A 25,228-nucleotide genomic window follows, 5' to 3' on the forward strand; every position below is an offset into this window, starting at 1 on the left:
AAGTGAAGTATGACAAGACAAGATATCAAAATAAGAGCTAAAACAGAACAGGGTATCAAAATAAAAGTTCAAAACACTTACACTGTCATGGATATGGGGGAGGCTGAAGAAGGTTTATCCAATGTGAGCGGTTATATAGTGGCCTCAATCTGATAAAAATGTAGAAGTAGAATCTGGTAGATGAGCAACATCAGGGTATTGGGAACCCAACATGAACATCGATGCTGTCAAACAATGCAACATTTAGCTTTATTTTTTAGCAAATCGCTCACCTAGCATTTTTATGATGTACTTTCCATTTCATCTCTATTTCTGAGTTTAGGTGTTCTAATTCTCCTAGATTAGGAAAGCAATATATCTCTAATAGATTTACATGTATGCCTTTTTGCAGATGCGTATATCCAAAGGGACTTTTTTATCAGTGTGGTTCCCTGGATTTGAACCCATGACCTTTTGTGCAGCTAAAGCTGTGCTCTACAACAGAGCCATACAGGTGCATGAAAAAAGAGTTTATACATTTATTTTTTTACAGTCACAGATTTGATTTCAAGAACTTCACTGAGGATCTCTCAGCATTGATGAGGTGTCCACCAATGTCCAATATCACCCAAAAAGAACTAAACAGGTATGTAGATGGCATTCAGGCACTTATTCAGACTTGTTCTTCTTTCACCTCTGTGTTGTTGGGTGTGGCAGTTGTCTTTCAATAGCCTCTTTCACACAGTAATTACGGTATATTACCATGAATTTACCAGAATTAATTTACCAGTTAATACAAAAATGTGCTGTTCACACACGCAGTGACTACCATCTTTTTTACTAGTAAGACATAATTCACACATCAGTATCAAAATACCGGTAAACTCAGTGAGAATGCGGAAGTCACCTGTGGTGCGGGGCGAGCTCAGTGTAGTGTTTGTAAAAAAATCAAGGTCATTCATATCCACGGTCCGTATTTTGTTGTTTTCACGTCTGTGACGGTCGCAAAGTTGCTCGTGACCAAACAACATTGTATTAGGTGACGTAAAACTTAAAATACGTTTTAAACAACAGTTACGTTACTGTTTGCACATTGGGCTTCAGGCAGTGCGTGCTAAGGATGTCGGAAATTCGGCAAGTAGATGGTAAGCTGTTTTGGTGAAGAAATCTGGATGTAAACTTCAGGTGTGCTCAACTTTCAAGCAGTGTGTGTGGAAACGTTCGTAAACAGTGCCAGGGATCAAAATGTTATGATTGCCCCGAAGCTGTCAGTGCGGTCTGAGGTCGTCCGTTCTCAATGCCGGGAATCTATATTTTTTGTTCAGACATAGCACTTACCAGTAAATTACTGGTATTCTTAAAACCTCTCTTACTAGTAAATTGGCAGGATTGATTTTCCCGGAAAGGTTCTGTTCACACTAGACCTGTTAACTGCAATGCACCAGTAAATAACCAGTAAGACTGCATGTGTGAAAGGGACTAATGTCTTATTAAACGACCATGAACAATGTCTCTAGTGTTTGGCTTTCCACCATGACAAGGCAACAGAAAGTTTATGGATTGCAGCTGTAATGTGTCAGAGTGCAGCCTGATTCTTGTTGTTTACTTATTTAATGTAAAAGATTGTTCTTTACACAACAAACATTACATCATTAGAAAGTTCTTAGGCTCAAGCGTTTGTATTTGACCTTTATTTTATTTTTAAAAATTTAGAGACAGTAATGTCTTAATTTGTGTCACAAGTTATGAAAATGAAAATCGGACTCCATACCTGTAAAATGAAATATGACCTGCAGTCGTCATGAAAGCACTTCACAAAACAACATTCCTCTGGGCTTCTGGTTCAAAGGCATGCATGTTTGGAAACATATTGATTGATTTTATATGTTTACTTCTAATTTCTAAAGAAAGGAGTAATATTTATTCAATTTTTATTCCAAACGCGGTGATATGAGCCACTGTTGAACTGACCTTTACACAAGCCTGAGGGCGCCCTCATGCACTATCGCACAGAGCCACTTTAAAATTGACACACGAAGAACGCTGCGGTCCGATTCAGAATTTACACTTTTAAGGGCATTTATCTACCCTGCTGCTAATAACATGCAAATAAAGATGTTCTGATGGATAAAACAAGAAGACAATAAACTTAATTAGGATTATATATGGTATATCTGTGTTGTTCCGATCATTTTGGGTATTTTCATAATACAGCATATTTATTTATTATAATGCAACTTTAGCACTCTGCAGAATACCAAAAAGAAAGATTGTATTATCTGTTTCATTTTGCGATCTGAAGCCACATCAGCTCAAAACACTTGATCTGCTATAAAGTTAGTTTGGAGCAAAAATATTAATCTCACTATTTGTCGTGTTTTGAAGGTGTGCTAAACTAACAAAGCGGTGTGTTTTAGCTATGAAAAATAGGTTTTAGGAATAATTTCAAATGGTTAAGCTTATTGTTTCTTTTTTTGTAAGTGAGACATTTAATCAAAGAAATTAGCAATTAAAACACTGTGATAGATCAGTTAACTTTCCGATCGAATGATTTCCAACACTTTTATACATATACACATATAAAGTTTACAACATGAAAATGAAGTCCTCAAAACTTGATTCTCGCTGTTTTGTTTGCGAAAGTGAATAATATTTTCCTAACTTCCCTATTTTACAACCCCAAATCAGAAAAAGTTGGGACACTGTAGAAATTGTGAGTAAAAGAGGAATGGAATAATTTACTAATCTCATAAACTTATATTGTATTTACAATAGAATATAAATAATATATCAAATGTTGAAAGTGAGATATTTTGAAATGTCATGCCAAATATTGGCTCATTTTGGATTTCATGAGAGCTACACATTCCAAAAAAAGTTGGGACAGGTAGCAATAACAGGCCAGAAAATTTAAATGTACATATAAGGAACAGCTGAAGGAACAATTTGCAACTTATTAGGTCAATTGGCAACATGACTGGGTATAAAAAAGCCTGTCAGAGTGGCAGTGTCTGTCAGAGGTCAAGATGGGCAGAGAATCACGTATTCCCCCAATGCAGTGGCGAAACTTAGTTTTCTGAGTTTCTCAGAGAAAAATTGCAAAGAGTTTGAAGTTATCATCAGCTACAGTGCATAATATCATTCAAAGATTCAGAGAATCTGGAACAATCTCTGTGCGTAAGGGTCAAGGCCGGAAAACCATACTTGATGCCCGTGATCTTTGGGCCCTTAGACGGCACTGCATCACATACAGGAATGCTACTGTAATGGAAATCACAACATGGGCTCTGGAATACTTCCTGAAAACATTGTCAGTGAACACAATCCACCGTGTCATTCGCTGTTGCCGGCTAAAACTCTATAGGTTAAAAAGAAGCCATATCTAAACATGACCCAGAAGCGCAGGCGTTTTCTCTGGGCCGAGGCTCATTTAAAGTGGAAGACTGTTCTGTGGTCAGACGAATCAAAATTTGAAGGTCTTTTTGGAAAACTGGGACGCCATTTCATCCGGACTAAAGAGGACAATTAGCCTGGTTAGCCAGACCTACATCAAGATGTAAGGTCTGGCAACTCTTCACACAAACGGCTCAATGCAAGGGGCGGGATATAAGGTTGTCCCTCAAAATGCCTCTGCACGCAATAGGATAGCGCGATGACCAATCAGAGCAACGAAGAAGGTGACGTAGTTACCGTAACCCGTCGGCAAAACTCCAAACACATCTTTCTTGCTTAAAAAGGACTTCAGTAGGGTTATTTGCTCTTCTATCAAAGACAAACATAAGTCTAAGTCCTCCAGAGTCGCGGCCAAAGCCGCTTCAAAAGAAAGCTGTTCGCCAGCAGCAGCAGCCATTCTTTGTTTTCAAGTAGGAACCGTTGCAGCTCTGTCATCATCATGTTAAGCCCGCCCCACAGACGCTACACACGATGTGATTGGCCTGACCCAATTTTGGTTTTTGGAGCGGTTAAGTGTATTGTGAGTGCCTAGACTAAACCCTGGCAGCAAATATATTTTGCAGCCGCTAGGGTGCGTCTAGATTTCTAGACTAGAGGACAATGACAACCCAAGTTGTTATTAGTGCTCATTTCAGAAACCTGCATCTCTGATGGTTTGGGGTTGCATGAGTGCGTGTGGCATGGTCAGCTTACACATCTGGAAAGGCACCATCAATGCTGAAAGGTTTATCCAAGTTTAAAAGCATCATATGCTCCCATTCAGACGTCATCTCTTTCAGGGAAGACCTTGCATTTTCCAACATGACAATACCAGACCACATACTGCATCAATTACAACGTCAAGACTGCATAGAAGAAGGATCCGGGTACTGAAATGGCCAGCCTGCAGTTCAGATCTTTCACCCACAGAAAACATTTGGCGCATCATTAAGAGCAAGATGCGACAAAGAAGACCTAAGACAGTTGAGCAACTAGAAGCCTGTTTTAGACAAGAATGGGACAACATTCCCATTCCTAAACATTGGTCCTCCTCCAGCTGTTCCATATGTGTACATGGACATTTTCTGGCCTCTTATTGCTTCCTGTCCCAACTTTTTTTGGAATGTGTAGCTCTCATTAAAAATCCAAAATGAGCCAATATTTGGCATGACATTTCAAAATATCTCACTTTCAACATTTGATATGTTATCTATATTCTATTGTGAATAAAATATAAGTTTATGAGATTTGTAAATTATTCCATTACTTTTTTACTCACAATTTCTACAGTGTCCCAACTTTTTCTGATTTGGGGTTGTAGTTTGATGTGTTATTCATTTGTTACAACATTATTTAAATAATGCCAAGGAAAGAAAGAATAAAAACACCAAAGTAATAAATACATTTGATTGTTATTTGACGTATAAAAATTATGTCCTTTTAAGTCCTTCAGCCCCTGCCCCTGAGGAGGTCTGTGCACGCCACTGCACGGACCTATGAGCAAAGGGGTGTGTGGCCCCATAGAAAGAATTTATGGGCCCCAGGTTTTCTTAACTGACGTAAATTAAAGCATTATTGGAGAGCTAAATTAAGTCCTATACTTTTACTTAACAAATTTGTTAATATGTGTATAACTGAATTTATACAATGACTGAAACTACCTAATCTCAGGCGAATGGCTTCAGTGCACAAATAAAAACGAGCTAGCCTACAGTACAATATTGCATAGTGAAATTCAGCGACCTGTGTTGCGTTTCCTTGTTGTGAGGTTCTTAAGTGCAACCCACAAGCTAGTAATGTCACGGTCACTATCATCATCAAAGCGAACTGCAAAAATAAATCAGACTATAATAATAAAACTGAACCTTTGGGCTGCTGTCCAGGCTAACAACTGCAGCAGGGCAGTGAGATAAACTTGAGTCTAGTTTGCTATTGTGGGAGTCCAGTCAGAGATAAGAACAGATGCAGAGTCAAATGAGCAGCAGAGAAATTACAAGGCCATCCATGACCATAGACAGCACAGAGAGCGACAAACCAGGAAATATCATATGTGCCGAAAGGAGATCCATATGCTGAGCGGAGATGCATAAAATGTCAACGTACATAAAAAACGTTCATAGATATCACTTTTTCCAACATTTGTTTAATTGTTCTTAAAAGTATTGCTCATAAATATTTACGAAGCAACACCAGTTTCTTTTTGTTTATAATAAGACTATAAAGGTGCGCATGACGCGCCGTTCTATGCTGGTGAATGATCTCAGCTTCATAGTTCATATTTGACGAGCTCCCTGATCTCTGCTTTAATTCAGTTTTCAGACATTTCTCATCGTGATTGTTTATATGCATTTAAAACCCGCGTTTTGCTGAGCTGAACGATATATCTTGTGGGATGATGCGCTGGCATTTTTGTTTATTATAGCTCAAATGAGCATGTGACACGATATTCTTTTATGCTGCTGAATGATCTCAGTTTCAACGCAGTAAGTGATGAGCTAACTTACCTGATATCTGCTTCAGTCCAGTTTGCTGACATTTCTCGTTGTGAATGTTGTAAATCCCTCATTTTAAAGAGTTGAACCAACTTCATGTTGCCATTACACGCGCGTCCTCACTACGGCACGTGCTTCATTGTTTATGCGTCTCATATATCATTTCCTGATAACTGCTTTAGTCTATTTTGCAACATTTCTCGTGGTGAATGTTGAGATGCATGTAAATCTCTCGTTTTAAGGAGCTGAACCATAACTTTTGTTGTGATGACGCACGCGTCCTCACTACAGCACGTCCAATACGGCATTGTTTCGGCTTTTTGTTCACACAGAGGGTTTTCCGTGTATCTTACTAGGTCCTCTTTCTGGCAACGATCCCAGAAGATTTACGTAGATTTAATTGTGCATTTTGTTTTTTTATTTATGTAAACCCACTTCAAAATGTACTGTAGCAAAACTTTCTCCATTATGACAGTTAGAGAAGGAGCCCTGTCATAATGCTGTTACACTGGAATGCCTTCTTGTCTGCTGTTTAATACAACTAGTTTGTTCAATTATAAGCTACATTACAGTAATACAATATACCCCCATCTAAATTAATGCATTTACACTTTCTCTTACTCTTTTTAACTCTTCTTACAGAGCAAGACTGCGCGCCTGTTGTAATGCAACAGGTATTTTATACTACAATAAGCAGAACACAGCTGCCAATCAGAATATTACATATGAGACGAGCTCAAAGCAAAGCTATCATATAAATAAGGATTTTTACAACATGCTTCCTGAGGTATGAGTGACATTTTGATATTTTCTACAAGGGACTGTTAATGCGATTAATTTAACAATTAAAGGCGGAGTCCATGATGTTTGAAAGCCAATGTTGATATTTGAAATCACCTAAACAAACACGCCCCTACCCCAATAGAATCTGGACCTTCTGTTGATAGACCCGCCCCGCACATACGCAACCCGGCATTTGATTTGATTTGATTGGCTACAAGTGTGTTTTGGTAGTCGGCCCGTCTCCTTTTCCAAACCGTTTTTCAAACATCGTGGACTCCGCCTTTAAATAATTTTAAAATATTTTAAAGGTTTTCTACAGTGGGTCCCCAGGAGCAGGGTTAAAAATATCTTCATTGTTAAATGAACTTTCTTTCTCATTCATGATTAATTTCTGTATCTGTTAGTATATACCAGCATTTGCTAAACTGTTTCCATTTAACACTACAGATCATCTCAAATATCTGTTTATGTGTGCATAGACAGAAGCCTTCAATTTACAGGTTCATAAAATGGCTTGTTTAATACTGAAGGCTAGTAAACTTTTGTCTTTAAAGGATTTTCCCTGGAGTGGACGTACTCTCAGTAACTGTGCTGTGGTTGGGAGTGGAGGGATTCTGAAGAACAGTAGCTGTGGAAGAGAGATCGACACTGCAGACTTTGTTATCAGGTATTAAAAGTCTTCTGTAGAGCAGATGCCTTAGACACTGGTGCTTAGATCTCTGAAATTATTTTTTGTAGACAGAAATATAATTAATCAAGCTTAATACTTGTGTAACCATAAACAACTATGTGTGAGTGTGTGCGTGTGTGTATTGCGATAGTTCTTAACAAGTCTCTTGTTTGATCTGAACTATTCAAGAACCTATAATAAAACATAAAAACTTTCATAAAATAGAATAACAGTCATTGATCATCCATGTAACATCATAAGGTATTAACAATAAATCGTATAGGTAAGATTCTTGAAGATATAAAGATATTTGATAAGTAATTCCACAAATAAGCTGTTGGACATGCTGAAGGATATTGTGGAAAAGAAGTGTGACGTTTTAAGCAATAAACAAACATATTTGGTGAACAACAAGTTATCTCAAGACATCAAAATCACCTACGGATACGAGTCAAAAGTTGTGGATTGATTAAGCCTATCCCGTGTTCAATGCACTTAGGTTTCTGCCTGCCCTGGAAAGTGTAATTGTCGATTAACCTAGTTGAATGAAAAGGTTGTGATGAATCTTTGGGTCAGTCGAGATCACAAGCAGTCTTGGCAATATTCCTCTGCAGATGATGATCCTTCATCTATAGTGAAATGTCACTCAGGCATGCTGAGATGCACATAAGGTTGTCATATATATTGAAAAGAGCAATGGTCCAAGCACTGAGCCCTGAGGTACCTCGGTACTGAGACATTGGGACTCAGAGATGTCACCTCTCTAGGATACTCAAAATAACCTACTTGAGAGGTAAGGCTTGAACCAAAGTAGCGCCGTTCCAGAGATACCCATAGCCTTAAGAGTCAAAAGGAAGATGTGGTGGTTGGAGTGTCAAAAGCGTAAGATAGATCCAGTAGGATCAGTGCAGATGATGTAGAGGCTATCCTTGCTCGCCTTCAATGACTGAGAGCAGTGCAGTCTCTGTGAAGTGACCACTCTTGATGCCAGACTGAGGTCATTATTGTGTGAAGAAGGAGGAAAGCTGTCCAAAAACAACACGCTCGAGAGTCTTGGCAATGAAGGGAAGAAGAGATACTGGTCTGTAGTTTTCTATTATTGCAGGATTAAGTGTTGGTTTCTTTAGAAGCAGGGTTATAGGGGCTTCTTTAAAAGCTGTGATGTGACAGTGGAGAGGGATGAGTTGATAATTTTGGTAAGAGCAGGGATAACTGAAGGAGAGATGGCCTGAAAATGATAATTGGGCATTGGAATCTAACGGGCAGGTAGTCAGGTGGTTAGAAGCAAAGATCTTGGAAATGTCAGCTTGATATAGGAAAGAGAAAGAGGGGAGCATCATGCATCTGGAGTTTGGGCCTGTCCAAGAGGCGGCGGCGCAGAGAACTGACTGCTGATTGTGTTAGGTTAAGTTAGATAAAGGTGGGGTGGCAGATGGACAAAGAAGAGCAGAGAAGGTTTTAAAGAGAGTATAAGAGTAAGGGGAGCTGTTGATTTTTGAGTGGTGTTTATACAACCTTTAGTGTTACCCAAATTGAAACGCTTTTGACTCTGCATGTGCCTAGGTATCAGGTGAAAAATGAATTTTGTAATTAAAATGTGGTCGTTTTTTAATGACTCATCTGTGAGCATCTTGTTTAAAAAAAATTATGTGCCCCCATCATTTTTTTTATCAAAACACAAATCTCCTTTCCTCTTTGAAACAATCCCTTTTTACTTTTGGTCATATGGTATGGCAGGTGGGTGGGGCCTGGAAAAAGAAAGCAGCAATTAGCAACACGAACCAACTTCAAATGATCCAATCAGTTCTCTTAAATATAGACAGAATGTATATTTTCCCTTTATCTTACTATTGTTTTCTGGTTCTACAGGTTTAACATGGCTCCCGTTAATGACAGTGATGTTGGGCTAAAGACTGATTTAGTTACCATGAATCCCTCTCAGCTCTTAGGGTGAGTGTTTCACTTAGACAAAAAGCACTATATAGTGTTATATAGTTAACACTGTATATTTTTCATTATTCTGTGATGCATATTTATTGTTTGACTTACAGTTTTTTTCGATTGCTAAACGACAGTGAGCACAACTCTTAACACATGGCTCCAGTGGCGGTTCTAGACAAATTTCACTAGGGGGGCCAAGGAGGGGCCAGTGTTTTACCAGAGGGGCACATAGAAAATGGCAAGAAATTATATTTAAAGATTATAGGGTTGGTTACAGGAATTAGTTTAATACAGGACTAGGCCTTAGTTTAATTAGGAAATATAACTAGTTTTAACAAACATGCCTTACTAAATACATTACTTGTGTGCATTTTGAATCAATACAAAGGGCACTTATGTATTTTAAGATATGGCATTGCAAGTTGTTTTCAGTTTGGATACATTTATTTTAGTCTAGGACTAGTCTAATCCCTTTCCGGGAAACTGCCACGTAAACTTTATTTTACTTTACAATCATATAAATATTCATTTAATACAAGAGAGTGCAGGTGCAAAAGGGGGGCTTTGCATTTTTCTAAAGACTCCCACCCAAAATCATGCAAGCCTACTCAATAAACTTTATGAAATGTAAACTTTTATAAAGACAAACGTTTGTTTTAGTTTACATTTAAACACACATTGCTAGACAGTTAGGGACCACAATCTAATCAGTATTTAAAATGATATTTATTTTAAATTGTAAACATTTGTATATGTAACATTTAATTATATTCCTCCAATTTATGCACGTATATAATGTTAGAGCATAATTACAGCGCTTTTTACAATGTGTAAACTTTAAAAAGTTAGCGAGATGTTGGTTTTGCCGGTTGTTGATGAGTAACAGCTGTGAATGATCACAACGCGCTTAAGCAGCTACGTCACAGGAGAACAAGTGAACAGTGTCCCAATGTCAAGTCAGCTAGAGTCCTTACCAGTGCCCAAACCTGCATACACATTCACAACATCGGGAGATGAATTGAGACACTCACCGAGCAGCACCCACAGGCGGCTACAGTGGTTGGGTGCGCTGCTCTAATTTGTCCGTGTAGAACGTTGCATCGCATTAGTTCCGCTTTTGGCGCTCGCGTGTAAAATCAAAATGAATTTATACTTTTTTATTTGGTCAGCACGGGGTTGCCACAGGGGTGGCCAGGGACATGTCTACAGAGGCACGGGCCACCCTTGGCCTCCGTGTAGAACCGCCACTGCATGGCTCAAAACAGCTCAGTGCAGCCAAACACTAAACACAACCCTCACTGAGATAACAAACACTGTCACTCAGAACACACTGAGAGGAAAAACACTAACATCAAACACCAGTACAGAAAATACAAACTTTTTATCTTTACAGTTTCAACAATTTCAGTGACTTCATACAAAGTAATGTTTTCTTCAAAGAATAAATTATTTATTGATTGATTTATCACATGATTTATTGAAGTTTTTAAAACAGAACAATTCTTTAAGGTAAATGAAAATTAGCACAGTCTGGAGTAATTTACGGAATTACAGTAATGAGAAAAAAGGTAGAAACTAAAAGTACATACTGTAATTCAAACAAATAATTGAGGGGCTAATCCTGCTTCTCTCTATAGCATCAGGCCATATATATATCATATTTATATGAAAGGTAATATTTTAAATATATGAAATTGGAATTTATATTTATATAAAATTTCAATCAGCAGTGTTTGACAGGCACAAGGCTGAAATCAATTCTGTTTTGAATGTGTGGTTCACAGTTTTGACAGCAGTGTGTTAGCATTTGAACAAAGTGCTGTAAATCCACAGTGTTGTGCAGGTTGTGGTTAAAGTCATGGGATAAGTATGTAAAGTTTTGAAAACTGTGTTTAACCAATGAAAAACTAACTAGAGTTTGGTCCACATGAACTGCTGCTGTGCAGACTGTAGTAGGAGTTTTGCACATGTGACTCCAGTTAAGCCCACTGTCATTTAGCAATCGAAAAAAACTGTAAATATGCAGTACTCATACATATGTAAATCCATGTCATTGAAATGAGATGCCTCCTCTTACCAAACGTAAGTGAGTTAAAATCCAAAGTATGTTGAGATTTGCCTTAGGGTGGGAGGTGGGCCTCCATAACCTTACATCTCTGTATGCTAGTCCACCAATCCAGACTGACAACAATCTAAGCTCTTTGTAGTGAAACCAATCAATGTCACTGTTTCAAAACGAGTCCCACTCTATGAAAATAAGAGAGGATACAGTGAACAACATCCAAAACTGTGCAGCTGACTTAATTTAAGTCAGTGAAGGTGCTGAAACGAACACATCCTTTGCCTACTGATCATTTCGCTTAGCAGGAAACAAAGACACCGCACGTGATGCCAATATTCTGAAGTGAATGTAATATATTATAAAAATAAATTAAGCTTTGTTCTGTAGATCAGCATCATTTCAGGATAGATAATTAGCAGGTTCTTGTCGAGTAAAAAAAAATGTGAGCGCTGTTCACGCGTTGACACTGTCAGACGCTTTAAACGAGCGTTGATGATGGCAACGCATCGGGAGCTGACTGTCAAAATGCTTTTGTGATGTAGACGAAAAAAGACCACCTGCTCTCCGCTTATTGATCTAATGTGTTATATTTTAAGCACAAAAGCTAAGAATATTTTGTATTCTCAAAAAAGCTTCTTAAAGTTCTTATTTATTTCCTTAAAGATGTTCTTAACTCTTTCCCCGCCATTGACGAGATATCTCGTCAATTAAGAGAAAACGCTTCCCCGCCAATGACGAGATTTTCCGTCTTTCCGCAATACCGCTATTATCCTTCCGCAACTTTTTAAAACCGGAAGTATTGCCCTATGGCAAGCTGCTGCATGTCCGTGTCTGTTTTAAAGATCGCTCTGAATGGGATCTCTATGAAAAGTCAGTCACAAAAATGGAATTATCTCTACTTTTTGCTCAAAATATGGTGTTTTTGCAAAAACCTACCCATATTCAAAAGCTGATTGCAAAAGAACCACTAAAGGTAGGATGAAACGGTTTTTTTTTGTTTGAAAGCAGAGGGTCTGTTCTTTCATTTGGTATGTTTTCATATTGTATGTTTATTTATTTAAAGAAGAACATTTTCTGGAAGGCATTAAACTTTGGTGAAAATCATGAAAAGCGCTGGCTGGCAACTTTTTTTAAAAACGCTGGCGGTGAAAGAGTTAAAGCAACACCAAAGAGTTTTTTTAACCTTAAAATAACGTTTCAAAAAAAGTTTCAGTTGTTCATCCACTCGCTTTGCAGCCCTCTATCGGCCAAAACCGCACTAAAGAAGTTTCCAACCGTCGGGTTGCAGTCCTGTAGTTCGAGTGAAAACTACAAAAACTTGCTTTACAACAGATCTACAATCCAATCAGAGCCAGCTACAGTATGCTGCAGTATTTACGACAGTGGTAATGGCCAATTACGCTTCTAACCTGTAGGGGTAGCAAAGAGCAAAAACTCTTTAGTGTTGCTTTATGAAAAAAACTTAAGAAGAATTCAATTTCTCGAAAAAGAAACTTTCTTAAATAGCATCTTAAAGTTGGATAAGCTTACAGTACACTTAAATCTTAAAATGTAAGATGTTTTGTAAGTTAATTTGTTTGTTTTAAATTTGACAGTGAAAAATGGCAATTTAAATGGTTTACTTCACAATGATTAGTTTAATGAGGAAATAATAAAATAATAAAGTTTAATGACTTCAGTAAAATGTCAAGAAACCCATACATATTAGTGATAACATTAGCTAATATTTTACTTACCTAACTCACCAAACTGCCTTCATACACTAGCTGGCCTGTTACAACAGCGAATAACATGTTCTATAGTCTTAACACATCGCTAATTTATGTAGTTTATTTCGCGTTAATGATTGCAAGGTTGTAAAAAAGATTAATGGACAGATAACATCATAGTATGGCAGAAATTTTTATATTAAAGCTTGGTATTAAGACAAAATTTTAAGATGTTATTAAGTAAATATTTGAGAACTTTTTTTGTATGTTCAAGAACTGCACTTTGGAAGATTCTTACGAACTTCTTATTTATCTTAAGAATGTTTTTGTGAATCTGGCCCAGTCATGTGCAGTAGGTACACGTGGTGGTGTGCCTGTCATTTTTGTAACTGCACATGGCTCTGTATCCAAAAAAGACTGAAAGTCTATTATATCAAGGATAATCAGGCTTAAATGAGGGGACAGAGTATCAGCAGAGTGACTGGTGTGGTGCCATGGGTGTGAGAGATGTAGTAAAAAAACATACAGTCAGCTTACAGCAATTAGATAATAGAGGTGAACTCCAAAGCAAACAATTACAAATACGATAAAAGATAATCCTTTGTAATACATTTACCGTTTCCTTTTAAGAAAGGTTCATTCAATATTGCATCAGCAGCTAAGGAACAAGAGCCGTAAATCTGTGAAATGGAAAATTTCAATACAACAGTGCAGAGTTTATAATATGAAATGTGGTGTCTTGGTTCTTCTCATATCATTGTCACCTTAGGATGAATCACTTCTTTGTTGTAGTAAGTTGCTTAATTTTAGTGCTTGGCATATATATATATATATATACCATATATACTGTATGCCAAGCACTAAAACTCATATATATATATGGGGCATTTTGAGATATTCAGTTATTCTGAAAGTGCAGTTTCGAAGCTTTCCAACAATGTGTAACACATGGAAATCTGATAAGATTTGGAGAAGTTGTGGCCATTTGAATATAACACATTCAAGAAAGAGAATGCTGAGAAATTTGAGAAAGAAGAGTTAACACTTTCCCTTTTCCCTGGCTGGAGAGACAATAGGGCTCATTTACATCTTATTTAGCTAAGCCATACCCCCTTGTAAAGCCGTTTTGAGTTACAGATGTTCTAGCATTCAATTCAATTCAATTCAATTTTATTTATATAGCGCTTTTCACAAAAGTCAATTGTTTAAAAGCAGCTTTACATAAATAGAAGCAGTGAAAAGCACAGAAAACGACAGATAGCACAACAAAATACATGATAGCATGAGCAGTTAAATTTGCTGCGGCTATGACTCAATATTATAATTGCACGTATTACTAAAGCAACGTATAGAAGAGGAAGCTAGGTAAAGCCCAAAAAGGCTGCCTCCCCGGGGTGAAAAACCCCCTAGGAGAAAAAAAAACCCCGTGCTTTTATCCGAGGAAAAATAAGTCCTAGGAGGGAAAAACCCTTGGGAGAACGGAAATGGAGATTTAGCGGAGATTAAGCGGTTCTGCCGGTGATCGTTTGTCAGGTATCAGCTGGGCATAACGTTGAAGGACAGCCAGTAGATCAGAGGTGTGCCGACTTTCACATCTACCGGGACTGGGTCTGTTTGTCTCGTCCTCGGGTCGAGGACGAGACAGGGAGAGAAAAACAAAATCGTATTAGCGTAGCGGCCGTTCATATGTATTGAAGTGTCACACAGTGATGTGGTTTAACTCAGCTTAGTTCCAGACAGACTAAATATTGCGGCATAATTATGTTATCCACAGTTGAGGATTTAGCAAATTGGGGGCCCAATGCGAGGGTATATATGGTAAATAAGGGTCGCCTTCCGATCTTTAAGAGAAAATGAAACCTGACGACCCGTTTGACTAAGGCCTAAAGCCCCACTGTCGTCGTTAATGCAGGTTCAGTGGCAAACGGATCTATATTGTATACCATTTACAGGACCAGGAGAAAACGGCAAAAACATCGCAACCCGACCATACGTGTTAACCCGTTTGACTAAGGCCGGAAGCCCCACTGTCGTCGTTAATGCAGGTTCAGTGGCAAACGGGTCTGTATGGCATACTATTCATAAGACTTACGATAGCGCCAAAATCGCAACCCGACCATACGTGCCAACCCGTTTGACTAAGGCTGAGAGGCCCCACTGTCGTCGTTAATGCAGGTTCAGTGGCAAACGGGTCTGTATGGCATACTATTCATAAGACTTACGATAGCGCCAAAATCGCAACCCGACCATACGTGCCAACCCGTTTGACTAAGGCTGAGAGGCCCCACTGTCGTCGTTAATGCAGGTTCAGTGGCAAACGGGTATGTATGGCATACTATTCTGCCCTCCAAAGGCTAAGTGCAGTATCTACGCAAACACTGAAACTGAGAAAAATGGCTTTAAAGTTTTTTACACCAGCCAGTCAAACATGTTACTGCAATTTTGGCACACACATTTCTCTGAAATGGGACAAAATTTAACCAGGAGACTTTGTCACAAGACACAACAGATCTCACAAAGCCCATTTTAACCCTTAACTCAATTTTGACCAAATGCGTAGTTACTGCGCTTTCGCTTTGTAGGGCAGTATTCACAAGACACACGAAAGCGCGAAAACGCAACCCGACCATACATACCAACCCGTTTGACTAAGGCTGGAGGCCCCACTGTCGTCGTTAATGCAGGTTCAGTGGCAAACGGGTCTGTATGGCATACTATTCACAAGACACACGAAAGCACCAAAATCGCAACCCGACCATACGTGCCAAACCGTTTGACTAAGGCCGGAAGCCCCACTGTCGTCGTTAATGCAGGTTCAGTGGCAAACGGTGGCAAACTATTTAATGCAATTCATTTTAAGTGTTCATGCAGAAAAGGTTTTTATTTATTTATTTGGTTGGTCTGTGTTATGACCGTGAGTGCTTTGTTCCGTGAAAAAAAAAACTATTGCGAGTTAAGAACCTTTACTAGACAAATTATGCGAATGCTTTGTTGAAGAGAAAAGTTTTAAGTCTAGATTTAAAATGATCGACTGTGTCTGATTCTCGGACATCGGTTGGTAAATCATTCCAGAGCTTAGGGGCTAAGTAGGAAAAGGATCTTCCACTTTTAGACACTTTTGATAGTCTAGGGATAATCAATAGGCCAGAATTTTGCGACCGTAGTGTGCGTGATGGATTGTATTCTGATAGTAATTCTCTAAGATATGAGGGTGCTAAGCCATTTAAAGCTTTGTAGGTGATTAGTGATATTTTGAATTGGATGCGATATTTAACTGGTAGCCAGTGTAAAGATGCCAGAATTGGGCTTATGTGGTCATACTTCTTAGATCGAGTAAGTACCCTTGCAGAAGCGTTTTGAACTAGCTGAAGCTTGTTGATCTGATTTGAATGGCATCCCCCGAGTAGCGAGTTACAATTGTCTATTCTAGAGGTCATAAAAGCATGAATAAGCTTCTCTGCGTCAGATGTAGACAGTATATGGCGTATTTTTGAGATATTTCTAAGATGGAAGAATGCTGTGCGGCAGACGTTGGCGATATGACTATCAAAGGATAAGTTGCTGTCGAACATCACACCTAAGTTCCTAACCGTGGAAGATGGTACCACAGTGCAGCCATCTATGTGCAATTGGTAATCTGACATATTATGTTTGTAGCGATTTGGTTCAATAATAAGTACCTCTGTCTTATTGGAGTTGAGCTTAAGAAAGTTATGTGCCATCCAGTCACTAACATCGCTAATGCAGTCTTTTAGCTTAGAAAACGTGTGTGTTTCGCTGGGATGCGAGGAGATGTAAAGCTGGGTATCATCCGCATAGCAGTGAAAACTTATGTTATGTTTCCTGATAATGTCTCCTAGGGGTAACATGTATAACGAGAACAGGATAGGACCTAAAACTGATCCCTGCGGTACACCGTATTTAACCAGGGAGTGATATGACTCTTCCTCATTTACATAAACAAAGTGATAGCGATTGGTTAGATATGACCTAAACCAGGCTAGCGCCTGACCACTGATACCAACATAGTTTTCTAGTCTATTGAGTAGGATTCTGTGGTCTATTGTGTCAAATGCTGCACTAAGGTCTAGTAATATAAGAATTGAGATTTCACCACTATCGGATGTTAATAGGAGGTCATTTGTAACTCTAAGCAACGCTGTCTCTGTGCTATGGTGGGGCCTGAATCCTGATTGGAACTTTTCATATGTACTATTATTTGTCAAGAATGTGCGTAACTGGCTTGCCACTACCTTTTCTAATATTTTCGAAAGAAAAGGGAGATTTGAGATTGGTCTAAAGTTATTAAGTTCTCCTTGGTCAAGCTGTGGTTTTTTAATCAGCGGTTTAATAACTGCTAGTTTGAAAGCTGTTGGAACGTATCCTATTTCTAGCGATGAGTTAAAGATGTTTAGAACCGGGGTTGACACTACAGGGAATACTTCTTTAAGTAGTTTTGTGGGAACGGGGTCTAATATACAGGACGATGATTTGGATGATGTGACTAGTTTAGAGAGCTCATCTATTGTAGTAGGTTTAAATGAATCAAGATGTTCGTATGGTAGTCTAGTGTTAAGTGAACTAATGGGTAGAGTGGTGGCTGCCTGGGTAGCTATGATGTTTTCCCTAATAGCCCAAATTTTGTTAGAAAAGAAGTTCATGAAGTCGTTACTATTGTGTTGAAGTTTACTATTGGTTTCTGTTTGTTCTTTGTTTCTAGTCAGTTTCGCAACTGTGCTAAAGAGGAAACGAGGGTTATTATGATTCTCATTTATAAGCTTGCTAAGATATGTAGATCTGGCGGTTTAAATAGCCTGTCTGTAGAGTTTAACACTCTGTTTCCATGCTGCGCGCCATACTTCTAACTTTGTGCTTCTATAATTTCTTTCCATTTTTCTAGCTGCCTTTTTAAGGGCTGCTGTGTGATGGTCATACCATGGAGCTGGCGGTTTTTCTTTGAATCTCTTTTTTCGAATGGGAGCAACGGCATCCAATGTGTTAGAACAGACATTGTTTAGGTTTTCTATTTCAATATCTAGATCGTCACAGTTATCTGCTACATGTTTCATTTGGGACAGGTCTGGAAGAGTGCTAATAAAGCTATCTTTAGTGGTGGAAATAATTGTTCTGGCTAGTCGGTAGCATGTTGTAGATTGAGTGATCCTATCTAGAAGTACAGTGTATGACACAAGGTGATGGTCAGAAACTGCATCACTCTGAGGTGATATTTCGACGTCATTAATATTGAGTCCGAGTGACAGAATTAAGTCTAATGTGTGATTACAAGTATGCGTTGGTCCTGTCACGTTTTGTCTAATATTGAGAGAATTTAGAACATCTATAAACGCACGTCCTAACGCGTCTTTTGGGTTGTCCACATGGACATTAAAATCACCAACAATAAGAGCTTTATCTACAGTGACTACAAGCTCAGATAGGAAATCTGCTATTTCATTAAGGAAATCTGCATGGTGGCCCGGTGGTCTATAGATTGTCGCTAAAGCAAAAGAAAGCTGTTTGTGGTTACGATCAGTTATTTCCATATTTAACAACATTACTTCAAATGATTTAAATTTTAGCTCAGATTTTTGGTTTACTTTAAAAATTGTGTTGTATATTGTAGCTACACCACCCCCTCTCCCCTTTAATCGAGGTTCGTGTTTATAATAATAGTCTTGTGGGGTGGATTCATTTAAACTAATGTAGTCGTCTGCTTTAAGCCAGGTTTCTGTTAAACAGAGTACATCTAAGTTTTGGTCTGTAATTATTTCATTGACAATAGGTTCTTTATTGGTAAGCGATCTAATGTTAAGAAGGCCGAATTTTAACATTCGAGATTCATCTGTTAATGTATTGTTTTCTAATTTTATTTGAATCAGATTTGTACCAGATGTAACAAGCGGTGCCCTGTATTTATTTGTTCGGGGAACAGATACAGTTGAAATGTGCTGATATTTCGGTAAGATTGACTCGAAGTGCTGGGATATAAGTGGTCTTGACATATCACGGCAGCTAACAGATGGACGGTTAAGCCGACCTGGACCCTGACCTGGACCCTGGATAGTCAGACTATATCAGAATTAAGACTATTGATCAGATTTTTAGTGAGTATAGCACTTCCTTCCGATGACGGATGAAGGCCATCTCGGGTTAGGAGAAATGGTCTTCCCCAGAAATGCTTCCAATTGTCTATAAACCCTACGTTATGCTGAGGGCACCACTTTGACATCCATCCATTGAGAGACACTAATCTACTATGTGTTTCATCTCCCCGGTAGGCGGGGAGGGGACCAGAACATATTACATTGTCTGACATTGTTTTTGCAATTTCACACATCTCCTTAATATTATCTTTGGTGATTTCCGACTGGCGGAGCCTAGTGTCATTCGTGCCGGCGTGAATAACAATCTTAGAAAACTTCCGCTTAGCATTAGCCAGCACTTTAAGTTTGGATCTAATGTCAGACGTTCTGGCTCCCGGTATACAGTCGACTATGGTGTTTGGTGCCTCAATGTTAGTGTTCCTGAGTATAGAATCTCCAATGACCAGGGCACTTTTAAAAGGTGTTTCAGCTGGTATACTCCTTAGGGGATCGAATCTGTTTGAAATTGTCGTTACGTTATGGGTCTTAGAAGGACGCCTTATATGACTATGCCGCCTAACAGTCACCCAGTTTGAATGCCGACTTGACTCTGATGACGGAACCGAGCCATGTGTATTTTGATGAACACTATGCGCGCTCGATACAGTATTTGTAATATTTATATTAGCATCTGATGTCGGAACCGAGCCATTAGTCTTTTCGCTCGATAGATTATTTGCGACAGTAACATTAGCGGTTTTGCTATCCTCAACTAGCGTTCGGATGCGCGATTCTAGTTCAGCAACCTTCTCAGTTAACCTTAATACTTCAATACACTTAGTGCATGTAAACCCCTCTATGCTAACAGCAGAAGCTAAACTATACATGTGGCAAGTAGTACATGTTACAATAACAAGCGGAGTCTTACCGCTTTCATGCTGGGCGATGGCGTCTTCGTTTACCCGAACGCGGTCCCCGGAGCTGCATCGCGTGGGGTGTTCGGTTGTGACACGCCTCGGTCGCCTGCGAACGTCTGGGGCCAGGGTGATGTTTGGCTTGCTGAATCTGCGAAGGCCGGGCAGCGGTTCCTCCACAGCTTCCCGATCGCTTTCATGTCGTTCACGGTCCGTGAAGCTGCATCGCGTGGAATGCATGTTTGTTGCTCGCTTGTGGACGTCGGAAGGCAGGGTGAAGTGGGCGCTGTACCTCGCCTTGGATCTGCTAAAACCGGGAAACAACTCCTCCACAGCTTCCCGCTCAGGTGAGGATAGGTCAGAAAAGCATATATCAGATGAATCCGCCATTAGATCGGAAAATGCTAGCTTTAGCCTCCACCGTGTGGATGCTAGCGGGCTATATGGGTGTTTATTAGTGATAAATAGTTTCAAGTGGTAGTACTGCTCAATAATCGTCACGGTAAAGTATTCCTATGTAAAACTAATAAGTTATATTATATAAATAGGAATAAGATGGTAAAAATAAAGCTTTTAGATGATGAACTCGACGGAGCTACGATGCAGGATCTGTTCAGCGTGACGTCACAAACCGGAAGGGATCAAACAAAACCCAAAGCATCAAACAAAGCATCATATGTAGTATTTTATGACAGAAGTCCGGATGAAAAATAAACAGAAATTTTTACCTTTGTGGGGATCACAAGTCGAATCCAGTCTGTTTCAAATGTGTGAATAATCCAATGACCATTTTTGTCCACAAATGCATATAATCTGTGAAATATAGATATATAGTCTATTGTTTACATCGGATTTCGCATGACCGTCTGGTAATAGAATATAATATACAATCTGAGGACTATTTACATCGTAACATGTAAGGGTATATGAGATTACACTCCGGTAATTTATGTTCCGTTAAACACATGAACCTGCCTTCAAAGTTTGCATTTAAAATAGGGAGGTAGTATAGACCATTTCAAAAGATGTAAACAACACTGATCCAGAAAAACTTCCTGTTTCAGTTTGTGACTGTTTTTTTAATTTATTTCACATATATAATTATCTTTAAGATGTTTGTTTAACATTTAGTTCGGTTTTATATGTTCTGTTGGTTGTATTTTATCCCAACGTTTATCTAGTGTTCAAAAACTGAAACAGGAAGTGCTTCTGGACCAGTGTTTATATCTTTTGAAATGGTCCATAATAGATCATCCAAACAGCGCCGTCGAAAACGTGACGTCCTTTAGAGATGTTACCAATTGCTCGCTCGTTCCTTCAACAGCCAATGACTTCATGGAAAATATTGATAGACAAAACATGTAGCCAATTATATAAAGAGTTCAACTACCTCTGTGTAACTTATATGTGTTTGACTTCATGCTGAGCTGCAAAAACCGACAGAGAGATGACGTCAAAGTACCGCGACAGCGAGTCGAAATTAAACTACTCCATTAGATTTATTGAAGACCTTTGACGTCATCCGACTGCGGCGGCGCATGAAGTCAGTGACGCGGCTGACGTAGGACGCAGCTGACTGTTATTTGTTCCGCCCCAGCTTCTTTTATTTTTCTTTTGTTTTGTGCGCCCGAGCTTCGTTTCTAGTCTGGGGAGATGAACGCTATAAGTTTGAAAAAAAAAACTTAGCAAACATACTGAATAAAGTCGTAATTCTTGCTATTTTTGGACCAAACTGTATTTTCGATGCTTCAACACAATCTTACTGACCCACTGTTGTCACATGGACTACTTTGATGATGTTTTTATTACCTTTCTGGACATGGAAACCGTACATAGATTTTCAATGGAGGAAACATAAAGCTCTCGGACTAAATCTAAAGTTAAAACATCTTAAACTGTGTTCCGAAGATGAACGGAGGTCTTCCAAGTTTAGAACGGCATAAGGGTGAGTCATTACTTACATTATTTCAGTTTTGGGAGAACTATCCTTATATCGTAGTCACGCTGTTCCCTTTGGGGGCGGAGGGCAAAACACAAGCTTATCCAGTATGTAAATATACACACAGACAATGACGCCCCCCGCTGCACGCTAGAATCTCCGGAAAAAAAGCCTATTTCAACCGCAAAATGTACGCTTTAAAATATACATAAACTGCAATCTCAAACATGGAGAGGCTTCTTTGTGATCTCAACTAACAGATTCTGCAATAAAACGAAAATCACAAATAAAAAAAAAACTGTTTTTCATTTACTCGAAACTTGCTGCCGACTTGTGTCACTGGTTTCCGTGACGGGTCACATATATATATATATATATATATATATATATATATATATATATATATATATATATATATATATATATATATATATATATATATATATATATATATATATATATATATATATATATATATATATATATATATATATATCAGAGGTGGAAGTAACGAATTACAACTACTCACGTTACTGTAATTAAGTAGTTTTTTCGTGTATTTGTACTTTTATGAGTACATTTTTAAGTCTGTAATTTCCCTTGTACTTAAGTACAAATTAAGGTAAGTAATGTACTTCGCTACTTTGAAAATCACATTCGTTACTAAGTACTTGTAGAATTTGAATCAAATTAATATTCAAATCTTTGACAGCATTTGGATATCCAATAGAAATAATTGATCGTGGGCGGGCCAATAAAAACCCTTGTATTTGAACCGGAAAAAAGCCCGGTCTCTGGAGAGCTATTCAATCGATCCTCGTGCGTCCTTCACTGTGACGTTGTATTTAGTGTTTTAATGTCAAAGAACTTTGGCGTTATGGACGCTGAATTAATTAAAAATTCAGAAGAAATACCGGATGATGAGTGCCCATGGCCGCACCTGGGAGTTGTTCAAACAGAGGAAGGAAAGGAGACAGCGTGTAAATGTAATGCAAACTTTGTTTGCCATCTGCAGTGATTTCGGCTTACAATACTTCAGCCTCTAATCTCAAAAAGCACATTATGGTAAGAAGACTTATAACCATATTTATTTGATCGTTTTCGTTTTTAATGTTGGGTAGACCTCACGATAATTTGCCAGAAAACATCACTTGAAACATGTAGGTATGTGACAAAATGACGTAATACGCACGAGCGCTTTGTTCCCACCGCTGTGTTCCCACCGCTGTGTTCCCAGCAGGTATTCAGCGCCAGACGCGTTGTTGACTTAGGAAATCTGTCATATCTTTGCTTTGTGAAAACCTCTAAAGCCCATATACTAGTGACATAAATTACTTCCTCACGTTGATTCTCACGTTCGAATTTCCAAGATTGCTGTCGTAAGAAGAAAGTTATAAGCGAAGCAAAATTTCTCTCGTGTTTGGCATTGAAATCCTCTATGAAGGCGAGTATTTTTTGTTTCAAACCAAATACTTTTGATAGAATATACATTTAACTTGAATTAGGTGAAGTTTGGGATTGATTGTAACATTCGCATGTGCTTTTTTTAAGATCCGCAAGTGACGTTGTTGTCAAAAGCAGAATCGCCCATTCAATCATTTTGGCTTCCAAAACTTCTCCGTTTTCATCAATCCGTGCATTATTTTTTAAAGTAATCATACAGAACGAAGGATTAGACTCTCTAGATTACATTATTGGCATAATTTTGTCAAACATATAAATAAATACATGCATGCAACATTCATGCATTTATTGAATTATTATTAATGATAAATAACATAATCATCAATTAATGTATTAATAATATCTGACCATTTAAATTGCTCGCCAGCATTATTAGTCAATTAAGAAATATTACAGAAACAATGAAATGTTTCTTTAATATATAAAAATACAGCTTTTATTTGAGAGGGCTTTGATTTCATATGGAAAGATATGCGTGGATTGATGCTCTCGGTTTCATTAATTAGTGGTTAATCAAAAATAATAACATTTATATATATATCTTTTAAAAAGATGTCATCTTAATCTTGGACTTTTAATTACATACAATGTGGTGTTTGAATTATGCAAATAGACCAAGAAATGAGAAAGTTATGATATTTTAAAGTGTTTGGTCAAGCGGAAGTTTTTCATAGTTTTATAGTTTTAATTGGGTACAAAAATGCCCCCTAATTTTCGAGTTAAAAAATTCCATAACTTTCTTAATAATTATCCGATTTTAATAATTTAAAAACCATGTTAAAGTTCTTTTTATTATCTATCATATGGTTATAATTATGTATTTATATTTTTTGTCACATACCTAAAACATGAGCTTCAGTTACCTAGGTGACGAGCACGTAGACCGTAAAAAAAGATTTAACATTGTAAAATGGCGCTCAAAGTTAAATTTCATGTCATTGTCAACATTGTATTATTCATATTGAATCAATGTTTTAAGCTTATAATAATAAACAGTCTAATAAGGACTCTTTTTATCAAATTCGTCTGTTGCCGCGTCCCACTGGCGTAGCAGTGTAACTGCACTGACAGCCTGTCTAAATTACACATATGTCAGTGCTAAATCATAAATGCTGATAACTTTTGAAATATTAGTAGTGTACTTTTGGAAAGCTTTCTTGTCCAATAATATTTTTAACTCTTTTCCCCGCCATTGACGAGTTATCTTGTCAATTAAGAAAAAAAAACATTTGCATAAAACGTGTTTCTGAAGAATTTATGTTAATGTGCAATACCGCGATTGTCCACTAGATAGCGGACTTAACCAATTTATGGATAAACTGAAGCCAAAACGTTATTTACTAATTTTATGTTTGATATTCGTTCTGAATCTGATCTCTAACTTAATTCCTTCACAAAAATGCAATTGTTTCAGCTTTTTGCTAAAAAAATTTGTATTTGTAAAGAAAAACACCAATATTTAAGAGTTTATAAGCAGGGAAAAAAAGGATGGAACGGTTTTTCAATTTTTTTATTGTTTGTTTGAAAGTAGAGGGTCTGTTCTTTCATTTGATATATATATTTTTAGAAGAAAAATTTCCTGGAAGCATTTTGTAAAACTTTTGTGAAAATCATAAAAAATGCTGGCGGGCAACTTTTCGAAAAATGGCTGGCGGGGAATGAGTTAATGTAAAAAAATCTGTTTTTAAATAAAATAACCCAACAAGCTTATTTATGTTGTATCATAATTCATTAATAATAATAACATTAGACCATTTTTA

The 25,228-nt window shown here is 37.9% G+C and overlaps 2 protein-coding genes across 5 annotated transcripts in view; one reads left to right on the forward strand and one right to left on the reverse strand.

Moving 5' to 3' along the window:
- The window catches only part of LOC135775928 (alpha-2,8-sialyltransferase 8F-like), a 1,056,838-nt gene extending 1,032,492 nt beyond the window's left edge, over window positions 1-24,346 (reverse strand). For all 3 annotated transcript variants that reach the window (XR_010543973.2, XR_010543972.2, XR_010543971.2), the window contains exon 1: window positions 24,332-24,346. The gene's annotated coding sequence lies outside the window, so the exon portion shown is untranslated. The remainder of the gene's footprint in view (window positions 1-24,331) is intronic.
- The window catches only part of LOC135775930 (alpha-2,8-sialyltransferase 8F-like), a 72,422-nt gene that overhangs the window by 16,981 nt on the left and 30,213 nt on the right, over window positions 1-25,228 (forward strand). Inside the window, exons 3-6 of one of the 2 annotated variants that reach the window (XM_065286519.2) lie at window positions 533-625; window positions 6,546-6,690; window positions 7,241-7,353; window positions 9,226-9,306. In XM_065286519.2, the coding sequence (XP_065142591.1) occupies window positions 533-625; window positions 6,546-6,690; window positions 7,241-7,353; window positions 9,226-9,306 (432 nt within the window). The remainder of the gene's footprint in view (window positions 1-532; window positions 626-6,545; window positions 6,691-7,240; window positions 7,354-9,225; window positions 9,307-25,228) is intronic. The other variant, XM_065286520.2, reaches the window with a different exon arrangement.

Source organism: Paramisgurnus dabryanus, chromosome 21 (assembly GCF_030506205.2).
Source record: "Paramisgurnus dabryanus chromosome 21, PD_genome_1.1, whole genome shotgun sequence".
NCBI classification, from domain to species: Eukaryota; Metazoa; Chordata; class Actinopteri; order Cypriniformes; family Cobitidae; genus Paramisgurnus; species Paramisgurnus dabryanus.